The sequence below is a fragment of the Salmo salar genome, chromosome 12 (assembly GCF_965601325.2).
Source record: "Salmo salar chromosome 12, fSalSal1, whole genome shotgun sequence".
In the NCBI taxonomy this organism is placed as follows: domain Eukaryota; kingdom Metazoa; phylum Chordata; class Actinopteri; order Salmoniformes; family Salmonidae; genus Salmo; species Salmo salar.
The window spans coordinates 62,926,832-62,944,851 of NC_138302.1; the positions used below are offsets into that span (position 1 = coordinate 62,926,832).

The 18,020-nt window shown below is 41.0% G+C and overlaps 1 protein-coding gene across 3 annotated transcripts; it reads right to left on the bottom strand.

Annotated features, from left to right (window-relative positions):
- Positions 1–1,818: 1,818 nt before the first annotated feature.
- On the bottom strand, positions 1,819–17,561 carry LOC106565427 (syntaxin-16). Of its 3 annotated transcripts, none has more exons than XM_014132547.3 (8): positions 16,634–17,561; positions 8,317–8,424; positions 7,870–8,010; positions 6,323–6,485; positions 6,028–6,116; positions 5,339–5,482; positions 3,215–3,295; positions 1,819–3,087 (listed from the first exon to the last, which is right to left on the bottom strand). In XM_014132547.3, the coding sequence occupies exons 1-8, from the start codon at positions 16,763–16,765 to the stop codon at positions 2,986–2,988; spliced, it is 960 nt and encodes a 319-aa protein (XP_013988022.1). In that variant the 5' UTR covers positions 16,766–17,561; the 3' UTR covers positions 1,819–2,985. The 3 variants fall into 3 exon arrangements, with proteins under 3 accessions (XP_013988022.1, XP_013988024.1, XP_013988025.1); XM_014132549.3 differs by having other exon boundaries at positions 16,685–17,560; XM_014132550.3 differs by lacking the exon at positions 16,634–17,561 and adding an exon at positions 8,563–16,584.
- Between the last annotated feature and the right edge of the window lie 459 nt (positions 17,562–18,020).

Consider the following 18,020-nt stretch of genomic DNA (forward strand, 5'->3'; position numbering starts at 1 on the left):
AGTTATTTGGAGACAATATATTATAGTTATCTAAAAATGATAACTTTTCAAATGTTTCACAATTTTTATTCAAATTCACTGAGTAGGATGGTCCTCCCCTTCCTCTGAGGAGCTTCCACTGGTTTTGACCAGAATGCTTCTCTCCAACGCTCCACATTCAATTTGCATAAAGTAGAGCAGAGTTTCGCTTTTGCTACCGCTCTGCTAGCAGGGTTCTAATGCTCATTTTATCACCGCGTGCCATCCTTGAAATTGAATGGGGGCAGAACTTCTGCCGAATTCGTTGTCGGTGAAAACCCACTTTTCTAGCATGACTTGATTTGTGGTAGCTAACCTAGTTTGCAAGCGATCTAACTTTGTTAGAATTAAGTCAGATTCAATGTACGGAGCAATGCATTAACCATTTAACTATTTCACAAAATACCAAGCATTGTCATAGTATCATTAATAGGTAGAAAAAAAAGTTACTGATACAGGCTTTCCAGCTGGCTTTGGTGAGTGCTTGTCGGAGAACTCCAGCGCCGTTCAGTTCAGCGCGAGCAGCCCTGCTTTTTTACATTTTATTTCCTCACCTTTATGCTGACAGCTGGCTGCAATTTCCCCTTGACTTGGGTCCAGGTTGCTTGCTGCAGGTTATTCAGTTGACCAACAATTAGGACTGGGCGATTTTTGGGGCTCCAAGGAAGAAATAGTCTTCACAGTTCGCAACGAGCCAGGCGGCCCAAACTGCTGCATATACCCTGACTCTGTTTGCAAGAGAAGTGACACATTTTCCCTAGTTAAAAGAAATTCATGTTAGCAGGCAATATTAACTAAATATGCAGGTTTAAAAATATATACTTGTGTATTGATTTTAAGAAAGGCATCGATGTTTATGGTTGGAGCAACGTGTACCTAAGCGATTATATGAAACGCAGGACAGGCTAGATAAACTAGTAATATCAACCATGTGTAGTTAACTAGTGATTATGATTGATTGATTGTTTTTTAAGATAAGTTTAATGCTAGCTAGCAACTTACCTTGGCTTCTTACTGCATTCGCGTAACAGGCAGGCTCCGCGTGGAGTGCAATGTAAAGCAGGTGGTTAGAGCGTTGGACTAGTTAACCGTAAGGTTGCAAGATTGAATCCCCGAGCTGACAAGGTAAAAATCTGTCGTTCTGCCCCTGAACAAGGCAGTTAACCCACCATTCCTAGGCCGTCATTGAAAATAAGAATGTGTTCTTAACTAACTTGCCTAGTTAAAAAGGTCTAAAAATGTTTTTTTTTTTTAAATAAAAATAAATAAATGTAATCGGCCAAATCGGCGTCCAAAAATACCGATTTCCGATTGTTATGAAAATTTGAAATCGGCCATTCCGATTAATCGGTCGACCTCTAGTGTGTATAACCAAATATTATGTAAGGAATAATTAACGGAGGGGCTATGAGTTCTATGGGAAATAATAAACGACGTGGAAGGTGTGTATCACGACGTGCCAGCGAAGTGCAACTGCCCTTTTAACGGCCTTTTAACGGAGTTGCATTATTTTCCAGAGAACGCATAGAGGCCGGAGATGATTATCTATTTCATACCATGGCTATAATTTAACACATTAGCCACTAGACATGTGTTCAATGTGTGCTTACCAGATAGCGACAGCAGTTGCTGTGTTTTCCAAACAGACTTGCTAAACAAACCATCAGTCCTAGCTTGCTATTATGAAAATCGAATTCTACAATCAATACTGTTTTAAATTAGACTTTTGCTTTCAAAAGCTGCTCAAACAAAATAACACATTTTCCTCAAAAAAGTTAAATGCTTCATAAGAAACAGTAGTGTGAGAAAAAGGTACTCTCAATTTTAATAGATTTTGTAGTGGAATGGGCAAAGTCATTTCTGAGATCAAGGCTTGATCACAATTTTCATCCCCATACTTTAGACCATAGACACAATGTAGGCTACTCAATACATCTTTGTCATATTAGACAAAAAACGTTTAACTTTTATACAATTTAAATTCAAAATAAATAATTATAATTTCATATTATACAGGAGACCGTTTCACAGCCATGAAACCAAACCCATCAGTCTTTCGATATGTGCAAACTGAGGGACAAAAGACAAGAATAAACTGATGTGTTAGTTAGCGATATCGGACAATAGAGGGTCATGAAACAAAAGAAAGCAGTCATCAAGTGATCTAAATGTGCAAATTCATTAAAGACACTACTCTTGGTACAGAGACATGAATTTAGGATGGTCAACTACAGGTCTTAATCCAAAAGGTTGTTTTTGGTATTCAATGAATCAGCTATTGTCATTTTTCAGCCACTGAGAGAAAAGCAAATCTTGTAATTTCTCCCTCTAAAAAAGTAACCATGATGAAGTGAAAAATCAAATGCAAAAAGAATGACCAGGGTGGTGTAGCATCATCACGAGACACAAATGTTCCTTGTTCATAGACATTCAATATTCATCTAGTTGAGTTGTCAGGATTCTTCTCTTGAAAACAGACATTGGAGGGCAGGGCTTACAGCTATAGCTTACAATAAAACTGGACATATGATGCTTACGCTCACACAAGCAAACCACTTATTTGCTTGAAAAACAAGCAAAATGTGTGGCCATGACAGTTAATCAGTAGTCTTCCACAAGAGAATTTAAGGAGGTTTTTTTTCTGTGTTTGTTTGCAGCAGGAACCATGACAGATGGAGGATACGGTCATGTTTAAGAGGGTATTGGGGAGGACAGTGGCCATGTGTGCAGGCCAGTTGCAAAGTGAAATAGGAACTCTCCCTGGCTGTCCTCTCTTTGTGATCATGCATTCAATACATCTTCATCAGCCATACGGAGAGAGATTCGGGAAGAGTGATTCTTCAGATGTTGATTGGAAAGTTGGACAGATTGTACTTCAAACGATACTGACAGACACCCCTCACACAAGCACACATAGATGCACACCAAACATAAACACAGACATACCAAAAACAAAGGAATGCATCACTAGAACTTGGTCCCAAATAGAATAAGTATTAGAACAACAACTATAACAGTAAGAATTAAAATGACCAGCATCTTTCGGTTTTTCTTCTGATACTGTTCAGCCTGCAAGAAAACAAAGAGAGAAAATGTTTTAACAAAGTTTGTGGGCAAGATAACATCTTTCCATTTTTCGTGGACATAATCACCAATTGGGCTGAAACATCAACAATCTTTAACATTGTGTCCTCACCTTTTGTAACTGTTTTAACCCCTCGTCTGTTTTGACACACGATTGCTCCACATTGAAGTCAATTCTGTCAAGTACTGTGCCCTGATATTGGATAAAGAAAATCAGATTGAAGAAAGACAGTCATTTTTATATATATCATTTCTGAGATCAATCCCCAATATACATACATACATACATACATACATACATACATACATACATACATACATACATACATACATACATACATACATACATACATACATACATACATACATACATACATACATACATACATACATACATACATACATACATACATACATACATACATACATACATACATACATACATACATACATACATACATACAGTGGGGGGAAAAAGGTTTTTGATCCCCTGCTGATTTTGTACGTTTGCCCACTTACAAAGAAATGATCAGTCTATAATTTTAATGGTAGGTTTATTTGAACAGTGAGAGACAGAATAACAACAAATAAATCCAGAAAAACGCATGTCAAAAATGTTATAAAATGATTTGCATTTTAATGAGGGAAATAAATATTTGACCCCTCTGCAAAACATGACTTAATACTTAGTGGCAAAACCCTTGTTGGCAATCAGAGGTCAGACGTTTCTTGTAGTTGGCCACCAGGTTGGCACACATCTCAGGAGGGATTTTGTCCCACTCCTCTTTGCAGATCTTCTCCAAGTCATTAACATTTTGAGGCTGACGTTTGGCAACTCGAACCTTCGGCTCCCTCCACAGATTTTCTATGGGATGAAGGTCTGGAGACTGGCTAGGCCACTCCAGGACCTTAATGTGCTTCTTCTTGAGCCACTCCTTTGTTGCCTTGGCCGTGTGTTTTGGGTCATTGTCATGCTGGAATACCCATCCACGACCCATTTTTAATGCCCTGGCTGAGAGAAGGAGGTTCTCACCCAAGATTTGACGGTACATGGCCCCGTCCATCGTCCCTTTGATGCGGTGAAGTTGTCCTGTCCCCTTAGCAGAAAAACACCCCCAAAGCATAATGTTTCCACCTCCATGTTTGACGGTGGAGATGGTGTTCTTGGGGTCATAGGCAGCATTCCTTCTCCTCCAAACATGGCGAGTTGAGTTGATGCCAAAGAGCTCCATTTTGGTCTCATCTGACCACAACACTTTCACCAGATGTCCACTGAATCATTCAGATGTTCATTGGCAAACTTCAGATGGGCATGTATATGTGCTTTCTTGTGCAGGGGGACCTTGCGGGCGCTGCAGGATTTCAGCCCTTCATGGCGTAATGTGTGACCAATTGTTTTCTTGGTGACTATGGTCCCAGCTGCCTTGAGATCATTGACAAGATCCTCCCGTGTAGTTCTGGGCTGAATCCTCACCGTTCTCATGATCATTGCAACCCCACGAGGTGAGATCTTGCATGGAGCCCCAGGCCAAGGGATATTGACAGTTCTTTTGTGTTTCTTCCATTTGCGAATAATCGCACCAAATGTTGTCACCTTCTCACCAAGCTGCTTGGCGATGGTCTTGTAGCCCATTCCAGCCTTGTGTAGGTCTACAATCTTGTCCCTGACATCCTTGGAGAGCTCTTTGGTCTTGGCCATGGTGGAGAGTTTGGAATCTGATTGATTGATTGCTTCTGTGGACAGGTGTCTTTTTTACAGGTAACAAGCTGCGGTTAGGAGCACTCCCTTTAAGAGTGTGCTCCTAATCTCAGCTCGTTACCTGTATAAAAGACACCTGGGAGCCAGAAATCTTTCTGATTGAGAGGGGGTCAAATACTTATTTCCCTCATTAAAATGCAAATAAATGTATAACATTTTTGACATGCGTTTTTCTGGATTTCTTTGTTGTTAATCTGTCTTTTACTGTTCAAATAAACCTACCATTAAAATTATAGACTGATCATTTCTTTGTAAGTGGGCAAACGTACAAAATCAGCAGGGGATCAAATACTTTTTTCCCCCACTGTATATATATATATACACACAGTTTGATAGTGATGTAAATCAGATATTATTAATATTACTGCAGAGTCAAATGAAATTATGGATAAATGGACTGTTGGATTGTATAGCTTAAACTTTATTTCCATATAATTGTCGTGTTTCCAAACACTGAAAAGGGTTTCCCTCACAGACCTGTTCCACCACCATTCCTGCCAGGTCTCGGAAAATCTCATTCAGGTCGGTGATGGACTGGACTATCTGTCGGACCTCTCTCTCGCGTTCCTCCACCATCACTGTGTTCTGCTCTACCAGGACCAGCTGGTCATCTGTAAACCCCTGGGCGAGATCAGAGATATGGGCTCAGGGAGATATAACTTTGTCTGCATCCCAAAATGGTGCCATATTCCCTTTATAGTGAACTACTTTTGACCAGAGTCCTATGGACCCTGGTAAAAAGAAAATAATGTGTGCACTATGTAGGGAATAGGGTGCCATTTGGGACAGACCCTTTGTCATATCAATGGATTCAAACTCGTGTAAGGAAACATTTCTCTAGTGTAAATAATAGTGTGATATTGATAATGCAAAGTATGTCAACATTTTGGTGGCTATCCAAATAAATCATGTGGTGTCAGATGAGTATTGTTAAAATGTAAAGGTGACTTCCTCTGTTACATTGAGATAAAGCACAACACCCATTGATTTTCATTAGGTTTCAAGTCAACTTATTGGAACTCACATTCTTGTTACATTTAGCAAAAACAAGACATGTGTCTATGCATTACTATATTAATTTAACCAGGATATGATATTTTTCCTGAGAGATATGCATGAGCACCTATCAGGTAAATGTCAAAATACACTGTCAGTTCCAAGCTCACCATTTCATATAGTGCCAGGTCTTCATCCTCCTCCATTAGAGGACCAGAGTCAAAAAAGTGTTTGGATCTCTCCTCACGATTCTTCATGCCTGTAACAGAAAGCATCAACATTATGACAATAAATGAGACATGATATGAGGGTGGAGGTGAAAACAAAGATAAATGTAGGGAGTGTTTGTGTAAGGAGAGAGAGAAGTGAGGGATGGAAGACTTGAAACTAATAGAAAGAAAATAATTCCGAAAAGATAGTTGCGAAGTGTAGGAGTAAATACTGAGTGAGTGAGTGCTTGCTTACGTTTTAGATAGCTGGACTGCGTGTGTCTGAAGTTGGTGGACAGGTCTTGCAGGCTCCCTGCCAATGAGGACACCACATTTCTCAGCAGCCTCTCCTCCTGCTCTGTGCAGTGGCCACAGCGAGTCTGCAGACCTGTCACTGCACGCTGACACCGGTGGAACATCTACACAGACAAAGGAGAGAGCAATACATCTTTGCCATACGACAAAAGACCTTTGTACAATTTCAATTCTAAATAAATAATTATAATCAACACAGACCCAAGAAAATTAGAGCACGGAGAAATGCTCACTGAAAAATATATTTCTAATTCTACTATATAACAAGAATGGCCAATAATTGTTGACATACAGTATTACGTCAGCAGGCTCTATTTACCGTAGCCCTTTATAAAAGCTTACAAACGTTAACATGTACAACAAGTCTTAGTATGATCTGATCATATTTAACAAATTAATATTCATAACAATTAGTTAGGAACTCATAATTGTCATACTTGAGTAAAAGTAAAGATACCTTAATAGAAAATGACTCAAGTAAAAGTGAAAATCACCCAGTAAAATACTACTTGAGTAAAAGTTTACAAGTATTTGGTTTTAAATATACTTGTATCAAAAGTAAATGCAATTGCTAAAATATACTCAAGTATCAAAAGTAAAAGTATAAATCATTTCAAATTCCTTATATTAAGCAAACCAGACAGCAGAATTGTTATTATTTTTACGGACGGAGCACACTCCAACATTCAGACATATTTTACAAATAAAGCATTTTTGTTTAGTGAGTCCGCCAGATCAGAGGCAGTAGGTATGACCAAGGATGTTCTCTGTTTAGTGAGTCCGCCAGATCAGAGGCAGTAGGTATGACCAAGGATGTTCTCTTGATAAGAGTGTGAACTGGACAATTTTCCTGTCCTGCTAACAATTCAAAATGTAAGAAGTTCTTCAGGGAAAATGTATGGAGTAAAAAGTACATTATTTTCTTTAGGAATGTAGTGGAGTAAAAGTTGTCAAAAATATCAATAGTAAAGTGAAGTACAAATACCCAAAAAAAGTATTTGTACTTAAGTACTTTACACCACTGCATAGGCATGGGCTTTTCCAGAAGGCCTCTTATGGGGTGGGTCACCTTTTGCCTCTGCTGGTTTCCTATGTAGTAGTAATAAATGTGACTTCTCTTCAAAGTTCTTTCAATGGGGTTTATTGTATAGAATGTGGTTTCTTTCAGTGGGATTTCTTGTTTGCCTCAGCGGGTTTCCTATGTAATAACAATTATACATTTACATTTTAGTCATTTAGCAGACGCTCTTATCCAGAGCGACTTACAGTAGTGAATGCATACATTTCATACATTTTTTTTCTGTGCTGGCCCCCCGTGGGAATCGAACCCACAACCCTGGTGTTGCAAACACCATGCTCTACCAACTGAGCTACAGGGAAGGCTATGATAGTATAATATATTATATTATAATAGTAGTAGTGACTTCTCTTCAAAATTCTTTAAAATGGGGTTTCTTGTATAGACTTCCATCTCTGTCATTGGCCTACCTGTGTGATCTCCTGAGTGGTGATCTCTATGGCATGCTCCTCTTCACTGCTGTCATCGAGGGTAGGACGGTTCATGTGCTTGTCATGTAGGGCGGCCAGCTCCTTCATTTTCTGCCGGACCCGTGTGATTTCGTACTGAATCTGATAGCCCACGCAACCACAGGATTTACACATGAGGCACGAGAAAACTAGACACCAAAAGATCCAAAATTCCAAATAAGAAATCTATTTTAAAGAAAGACGAGTGAGATCGGATTTAGGAATTTTATATAGACTAATACATATTAGGCCTACATTTTCTAAAGTATCTAAGTATCTAGCTCAATAGTTTCATTGTTTGTGATGGTGAAATTAAGCATTTGAAGTCTGCTGCTTTGAGAAGAGACTAGTAATAAACATAATAATAAAAACTTCTCATACTGAAGTAGTTAAGAGCATGTTTCTTACCTCAACGACCCCATCTACCCACTTGGGCGGCAGTCTCTTGGTGACTCCGACGGCAGCTTCTGGGTCCAGACTGATCCCTGAGACCAGGGCCATGCGGTCATCAGCCAACTGACAGTAAAAACCATACATATTACACAGTTATCACTACCCATTTGAAACATTGTTTGCAGACTTTCCAACCCATACAAAGCATGGTTTATTATTTTTTCCTTGTGACAGTTTGGATACGAGGAGATTAGACAGTACCTCATCAAGCTCCTAATATGATTGGCAGACCCCAGCGAAGTCCCATCCAATGAGGAGAGAGGGAGAGGTGAGATGAAGTAAGACAGCAGTGACAGTAAGTGAGATCCAGACAAAAAGCAGTGATCATCTTCACACATTGTTCACACAGAGATGTTGCATGCACTAGCAGACACTGTTTAAAGAGGGATCACACACATTCCAAAATGTCTCATTTTGAGTCACCAGATTATGTGTCTGGGAAAAAAAAGTATAATTAATTTTATGTTAATCCATTGAGGTTCTTCAAACCTGTGAAATCCCCCTTTAAAAGGTATTTGAGAAATCTATATATACATACACACACACACGGTCGGAATAATACTGTGAAATTAGTGTAAGAGCTGTTTGAAAAGACCGCCTGGAATGTCAGCCTGTTTTGGTGGGATGGAGTTTTGGCCTGCCTGGGGACATCACACCAATAATGTTTATACCATGTATTGTGCTGCTACCAAGTTGTGTTGCTGCCATGTTGTGTTATTACCATGTGGCCATGTGTTGCTACCATGCTGTGTTTTCATGTGTTGCTGTCATGCTATGTTGCGGTCTTAGGTCTCTCGTTATGTAATGTTTTGGTGTGTCTCGTTGTGATGTGTATTTTTGTCATATATATATATATATATATATATATATATATAAAATCCCAGCCCCCGTCCCCACAGGAGGCCTTTTGGCTTGTGGTAGGCCGTCATTGTATATAAGAATTTGTTCTTAACGGTCTTGCGTAGTTAAAGGTGAAACGGTTCCGTGTGGCTCGGTTGGTAGACGTTGGTGTTTGCAACGCCAGGGTTGTGGGTTCGATTCCCAAGTACGGGGGGGAAAAAAATGTATGAAATGTATTCACTACTGTAAGTCGCTCTGGATAAGAGCGTCTGCTAAATGACTAAAATGTATTTTTTATTTCCATTTACAAAAATGACAAGGCAGTAAATTAGTTAAGCCGTGGCCACGTCTCTGACTTTCAGGATCTTTAGTCTGGCGACTAAAACATCCAGAGCTTCCCGAAGACTGTGCATGTGCAGATCACATTCTGCGTATGTGCACACTCAGTAGCCAGTTTATTAGGTACACTAGTACCGGGCCAGAACCACCTTTGCCTCCAGAACAGCTTGAATTCTTTGGGAAATGAAGCATTGCTCAATTGGTATCAAGGGACCTAACGTGTGCCAGGAAAACAATCCCCACACCATTACACCACTGCCACCAGCCTGTACCGTTGACATCAGGCAGGATGGGGCCATGGACTCTTAAGCCAAATCCTGACTCTGCCAGCAGCATTATGAAACAGGAACCGGGATTCATCAAACTAGGCAATGTTTTTCCACTCCTCAATTGTCCAGTATTGGTGACTGCGTGCCCACTGGAGCCGCTTCTTGCTTTTTAGCTGATAGGAGTCGAACCCGGTGTGGTTGTCTGCTGCAATAGCCCATTCGTGACAACGACGAGATATGCGTTCTGCACACCACCATTGTACTGCGCCGTAATTTGCCTGTTTGTGGTCCGCCTGTTAGCTTGCACGATTCTTGCCATTGTCCTACGACCTCTCATCAACGAGCTGTTTTCGTCCACAGGACCACCGCTGAGTGGATGTTTGTCGCACCATTCTCTGTAAACCCTAGACACTGTCGTGCATGAAAAGCCCAGTTTCTGAGATACTGGAACTGGCGCGCCTGGCACCGACGTTCATACCACGCTCAAAGTCACTTAGATAACTTGTTTTGCCCATTATAACATTCAATCGAACAATAACTGACTGCCTTGATGCCCGCTTTATATAGCAAGCCACGGCCACGAGACTCACTTTCTGTAGAAGCGAACCATTTTCGTGAACGGGGTACCTAATAAATTCTCTACACGCAGAGAACAGGCTACTCAGGCGAATGGTGCTCGTTTAATAAAGTTAGATCAAGCTGAATCAATGTCTGCAAGATCTCACAATGACCACAATATTCTACATAACAGAATATAATAGCACAAAGTTACCGTAAGACAAAAACACCACAGCATTTCATTGTGAATGATAATTCTTCAAGTTTTACCCATAGTAAGCAACCATCAGATCTCAATCAGTTTAATGGGGATTTGCATTTTGATCTTGAGTTATATAGTGTTGTTGTGAATGATGTACACTGAGCGAATTTTAGAGAACATGTTGTTAAACTGTAGCATAGCCTACCTGTGTATTTTGCCTAGAGACACACATGGTTGAGTTTTGGCCTCATGAGAAAAACAAATTGTGTTTTTGTCTTACAGTAACATTACATTGTGCCATTATATTTTGGTTCTGTGATATGATCTTGCAGACATTGATTGAGCTTGATCTAACTTCACCCTAGTAGCCTGTTCTCCGCACAGGGGCGCGTTCGAGCGGATCACTTTTGTCAAGACGTTGACCAACGTTGGTCTCCCTGCCTTTCAAAGTGTGTTGCGTTATGGGTATAAAAAGAAGTTGCCACTACATGTCGACTGCATGAACTACACAAAAATCATGTGATGAAAAGTCATGCCGTTTTTGATGAAGTCAGATTCAAGTCGCTGCAGTGTCTTCTCACCAACTGCACCATGCAGTCATCACTTGCATTGTGGGAGGCACTATTTGTGAACCAATCATTGGGGTGTTTTTGTTTGACCCACGAGAACGTGGCCAAAGACATGACTGAAACAGGAACCAACTTTTCCGCGATACTAAAGCTACAAGGGATAGAAATGAAAGTGATATTTGAGACCTCTCTAACCAATTAATTGTACACATGTTAGGTTTTCAGTTTGTGATATGGGGGTATAGAAAAGTTTATTTGGACATTTATAAAGAAAAACTTGTATAAAACAATAACAGCTATGTTGACACTGCCATGTTGATCTGAGCCTTGCTGTTGAAAAAACACAATAGTGTCAAACTTTCTGCTGTCGCAGATTCATATCCCCTGACTTCACTTGTCGACAGTTGGATCCACAGCCACTCTGAATTAGTTAAAGGGATACTTTAGGATTTGGGCAATGAAGCCCTTTATCTACTTCCCCAGAGTCAGATGAAATCATAGATACCATGTCTCTGCATCCAGTATGAAGGAAGTTAGAGGTAGTTTCGCGAACCAATGCTAACTAGCATTAGAGCAATGACTGGAAGTCTATAGTATTGTAACGACCCGGTATTGTGTTCTGTGTTTGTGGGTGTGTTATGGTTCTCATGGCTACTAGCAGGGGTTAAATATGTCAGGACAGAGGGAAAGGCTGGGGGGGTATGATGGGTAATCCCGCGGGATTTGGAAATGATAAATAGGGATTACTGTCTCATCTTCTCTCTCTTTCTGTTCGGGGCCTTGATCTGTTCCTATGGGAGTAAACATTAATTAGACTTGGTATAGTTGTGTACATTCGGCATTTAGCGGCGTGGGCTGTGGCCTGAACAATAGCCCAGTTTAGGAATAAACCTGTGTTCTGACCTGCACACCTAGAGTCCGTCTCTTTTTCCTTTATGACCCAGCCGGGTCATTACAGTATCTACTACTGTAGCATGCTAGCAGTTATCATAGACTTCTAGTCATTGCGCTAACTGTAGTTAGAAACTTCCTTCAAACTGCACGCAGAGACATACAAATGGTATCCACGAGTTAATCTAGTGTTAGGGTTGAACTGGCTATTGGTATGCATAACCTTTATAATATACTGGGGAAGCTATGCTAAGTACATAAACTACGAGTAAATCAAATGTTGAAGACAAGAAGAACTACAACCGGCAACAGGAAGTGCGTCACGACGCTGGGATCAGCCTACACGCCGACGACAGGAGGAGCAAGTTTAAACCACGCTCCTCCTCCCTCGGACAGGCCAGCATTGAGCGGGAAATATCTCTCAGTATAAAACAGAGAACAAAGGAGGTGTCGTGCTCTTCTTCTGTTTTGCCCTGCGAGGTGTCACAGAGAGACCGTATACGAACGACACATTTACCATACACGTGTTTGCATTAATTAAAGTACAGCTAAATCAGAAGTTACTATGTGCTGACTATTTTGTTCTGTTACCAGAAACGAACTGTCGCAACATTAACACTAGGTAAGTAGATGCCAATAACAGCTAGTTTTTAGTTTTCCCCTTCCCCACTCAGACCACTCCCGGACAGTTCTAGAAACATTGCTTGAGAAATGGTTCTTGAGAAATGTTTTTTTTACAATTTTAATTGAAAACAATCACAGTAAGGTACTTAATTGTTACCCATACATTATTTGAGATAATGGCTGCATTGGACATTTAACTCCATGAGATCAATTCCAAAATGGCGACCATAATAGTAAGGCACAACGGAGGGTAGTGCGTACAGCCCAGTGCATCACTGGGCCCAAGCTTCCTGCCATCCAGGACCTATATACTTGGCGGCGTCAGAGGAAGGCCCCAAAAAATTGTCAAAGACTCCAGTCACCCAAGTCATAGACTGTTCTCTCTACTACTGCACGGCAAGCGGTACCGGAGTGCCAAGTCTAGGTCCAAATGGCTCCTTAACAGCTTCTACCCCCAAGCCATAAGACTGCCGAACAACTCATCAAATGGCCACCTGGATAATTTTTATTGACACCCCCCCACCCTCCTTTGTTTTTACACTGCTGCTACTCGCTGTTTATAAACTATGCAGTCACTTTACCCTTACATACATGTACAAATTACCTCGACTAACCTGTACCCCCGCACATTGACTCAGTACCGTTACCTCCTGTATATTGCCTCGTTATTGTTATTTATTGTGTTACTTTTAATTTTAGTTTATTTTTTACTTTTGTTTATTTAGTAAATATTTTCTTAACTCCTTCTTGAACTGCATGGTTGGTTAAGGGCTTGTAAGTAAGCATTTCACGGTGAGGTCTACACCTGTTGTGTTCGGCGCATGTAGGCTCCCGAGTGGCGTAGCGGTCGAAGGCACTGCATCTCAGTGGTAGAGGCGTCACTACAGACCCTGGTTCAATCCCGGGCCATGATCGGGAGTCCCATAGGGCGGTGCATAATTGGCCCAGCGTCGTCTGGGTTAGGGGAGGGTTTGGCCGGGGTAGTCCATCATTCTAAAATAAGCATTTATTCTTAACTGACTTGCCTAGTTACATAAAGGTTAAATGAAATAAATGTGACAAATACAATTTGATTAGTAGCAAACTATTGCTTATCTTCAGGAGCTAGGCCTACATACATTGGGTCAGTGAAGTGTGACATGAGTGTGTGTGAAGGAAAAGATATAGGGCTAGCCCTATATGTCCCCGATCCCCAAATGATTAGCCTAACCACAGAACCACTTCATATAGGCCCAGAGAAAGGAAAGATGCAGGACAACGATTAGCATTATAAGAGGGTTTTGATATGCAGATCACTCAGCATGCAGATTGCAGTACGCCATACAAGAGACACAGTGACATAAAAAGCACCTCAGCGATATCCATCAGATAAACTCAAAGCCTAGTAACCACCGGATTTGCTCTTTGATCCAAACAAACATTTGATAGTTGGTGCTATCAGTGCCAAAAAATAACCTATCCAAGCTACTACCCACAATCAGGTGAATTAAACAAAGTTAGGAATTTCAAAGTCTGGCTTGAGATCTACTATGAAGCTGCTTCACACAATAACCGTCCCAGAGTCAAAACACCTACGAGCCCAGAAGGAGGGTGAATGAATGAGGGACTAAAGGGGAAAACGACCAACAATATAGAGTTTTGAAACTATACAAAGGAAATTAGGCTACAAGATATTATAGACTTACATAGAAAGTATTTGTAAAAGACCTGGCATCCTGGTCAACAATGAAAAATAAAATATATACAGTACCAGTCAAAAGTTTGGACACACCTACTCATTCAAGGGTTTGTCTTTATTTTTTACATTCTAGAACAATAGACATCAAAACTATTAAATAACACATATGGAATTATATAGTAACCAAAAAAGTGTTAAACAAATCTAAATATATTTTATATTTGAGATTCTTCAATGTAGCCTCCCGTTGCCTTGGTGACAGCTTTGCACACTCTTGGCATTCTCTCAACCAGCTTCACCTGGAATGCTTTTCCAACAGTCTTGAAGGGAGTTCCCACATGTGCTGAGCACTTGCTGGCTGCTTTTCCTTCACTCTGCAGTCCAACTCATCCCAAACCATCTCAACTGGGTTGAGGTCGGGTGATTGTGGAGGCCAGGTCATCTGATGCAGCCCTCCATCACTCTCCTTGGTCAAATATCCCTTACACAGCCTGGAGGTGTGTTAGGTCATTGTCCTGTTGAAAAACAAGTGATCGTCCCACTAAGCGCAAACCAGATGGGATGGCGTATCGCAGTAGAATGCTGTGGTAGCCATGCAGGTTAAGTGTGCCTTGAATTCTAAATAAATCACAGACAGTGTAACCAGCAAAGCACCCCTACACCATCCCACCTCCTCCTCCATGCTTCACGGTGGGAACTACACATGCGGATATCATCCGTTCACCTATTCTGCGTCTCACAAAGACACGGCGGTTGGAATCCAAAAATCTCAAATTTGGACTCATCAGACCGAAGGACAGATTTTCACCGGTCTAATGTCCATTGCTCATGTTTCTTATCCCAAGCAAGTCTCTTCTTCTTATTGGTGTCCTTTAGTAGTGGTTTCTTTGCAGCAATTCGACCATGAAGGCCTGATTCATGCAGTCTCCTCTGAACAGTTGATGTTGAGATGTGTCTGTTACTTGAACTCTGTGAAGCATTTATTTGGGCTGCAATTTCTGAGGCTGGTAACTCTAATGAACTTATCCTCAGCAGCAGAGGTAACTCTGGGTCTTCCTTTCCTGTGGTGGTCTTCATGAGAGCCAGTTTCATCATAGCGCTTGATGGTTTTTGTGACTGCATTTGAAGAAACTTTCAAAGTTCTTGACATTTTCAGGATTGACTGACCTTCATGTCTTAAAGTAATGATGGACTGTCGTTTCTCTTTGCTTATTTGAGCTGTTCTTGCCATAATATGGACTTGGTCTTTTACCAAATAGGGCTATCTTCTGTATATCGCCCCTACCTTGTCACAACACAACTGATTGGCTCAAACGCATTAAGGATATAAAGAAATTCCACAAATCAACTTAACAAAGCACACCTGTTAATTGAAATGCATTCCAGGTGATTTGTTTAACACGGTTTTGGTTACTACATGATTCTACATGTGTTATTTCATAGTTTTGATGTCTTCACTATTATTCTACAATGTAGAAAATAGTACAAATAAAGAAAACCCTTGAATGAGTAGGTGTCCACACTTTTGAGTGTTACTATATTTCAGTGCAGAATGTATGAAATGTAACAATGACCAACAGTGCAAACTAGGTATTCTAAATTCTAGCATACAAATATCTTAGTAACAACCATATTGATCTAAAGAGCGTTAAATAAGTTTTAAAGAACAGTTTACCAAGCACAGGATCAACTAAATCTATAACTGAAACAACAGCACCATCTAGCATAATGGGGAGGTTGAGGCATGCAATTCACTAAGGCAAAAGGGCAAATACAGAGGCCACACACTATCAACAAACACCTCATGAAATGTAACATGTAGATTGTTACATTTGACCATCTGTATAACAAAAGACCTGTCAACTCATTCCAGCATGCACATACTTATCAAGTATTGAACATTGCCCCTAAAAATGCATTTCATGTTCTACCTTTATCTTTTACTTAGTTTCTTACTCTTACAAATGCATTCCTTCAATTGACTATCATGGCAAAGGAAAATGCACGCTCTTTGATGATTGGTAGCAAACTGAGCTGGTCAAATATTTTGGCAAGACAGGAAATGCAACTCGAGGGCATCAGTACTCCAAATGCATGCCTCTGACATGACTCAATGCAAATGTACGCATCTAGCTTGACAGCTATACGCAGCAAGTAGCCAACATCAGGTTGATGTTTGGTAGATAGTCACTCGCTAGTTAGCTACGGAAGATACTTAATCAAGTTACGGCTAACATATGTGTTAACTATCATAACACACACAAATCAAATGTCAAATCCAGACGATTAACTTTAGACTCACCGCAGCATTGCTACGTGTACTCAGAGTACGACGGGGGTCGTATGTACTCACTTGCTCAGCCAATATCTGCCGATTTTGGATTGCATTGTTCCGCATTAATAAGAAGGCATCGGTCAGGCGCCTAGTTGCCATGATTAATTTACACACGAAGGATGTACAGCTATCCAATAACAACCAGTGGCAACGACGAGAACCTAGCTAGCTAACGTTAACTTACTAGTAAGTTACAATACAAGGAAAGTTAGCTAACGTGAGCTAGCCAGCAAAACAGCAGGCACACTCGCCGACCGGCTAATCGAGGGGTTCTTCCCTTTTCTATCTTCACAATAACATATACTTCGTTCTATGTCGCTTTCACCAAATGCATAAATAAAACCATAAAATATGACCGACACGGTTTGTTTTCAATGAAAAATGGAAAGGATAGAGCGGGTCGGTGATAAAAGAACGGCCTTCTCTAGCTACGTGGAACGGGTGCGTTCGTACATTCACTCAGGCTCTCTCGTCCGAGTGTGCTAGAGCGCAGAATAACTGACGAATTTACCAACGTTGAATAGGGCCGCTGTCAGTAAACGTCGGCAAAAAAAAGCTTAATTAAATTGTTGCCAGCAGCACAGCCACCAACGCTCTGGATAACATGAAAACAACCTAACCAGCTCTGCTAGGGCGGGTAAATAGTCCGAGTGAGGTGTTCGCTCATTTGTGTCTGGAAGAAGCTAGCTAACGTTAGCTTGGGTGCTTGACTGCCGTTGTGTTGCCAGATCGCTCGGATCAACCCTACTCCGCGGCCAGAGCGTCCAGTGTGTGCGCTCTGAACACTCCGAGAGCGAAACGCTCCGCGTTTATGAACGGACAACGCTCGGAATATAAGAGGGCCCAGGGGGGACTCTGGCACTCCAGATTGAATTTACGAACGCACCCGTAAATACACAGTAAACACAGAGCCGCAACATCGGAAGTCTTCCGGGAAAGCTTGCGAAACAGGCCAAGCAGACCAGGGCGGGGTTTGGGGTTTGAGAAGTCAATGAGAGAAGTGAAAAATGATTCCTTAGTTGTTAATTTTCTCGAAATCTAAAAGCACAACCTATATTGGAGACAATGTGTTAAGTAGTTGAACATGTTATTACTCAAACTTTGGGAAAGTGACAAACTGACACGTTTTTATTTTAGTCCAAAACGAATTTATACCGAAAGACAGCCTTTAATTTTGACGGCTTGCACATGCGCAGTTTGGCTCGAGACGACCGTTAGACCCGATGACGTGTTTCTGCGCATGAGCTTAGCTAGCCAACGTCGCCATGACATCGCCTACAAGTGTGATCGGGGGTTTCTATTGGATAAATCTATCTTCATACCGTACTGTCTTTGGCAAGATCGAGTCAACACT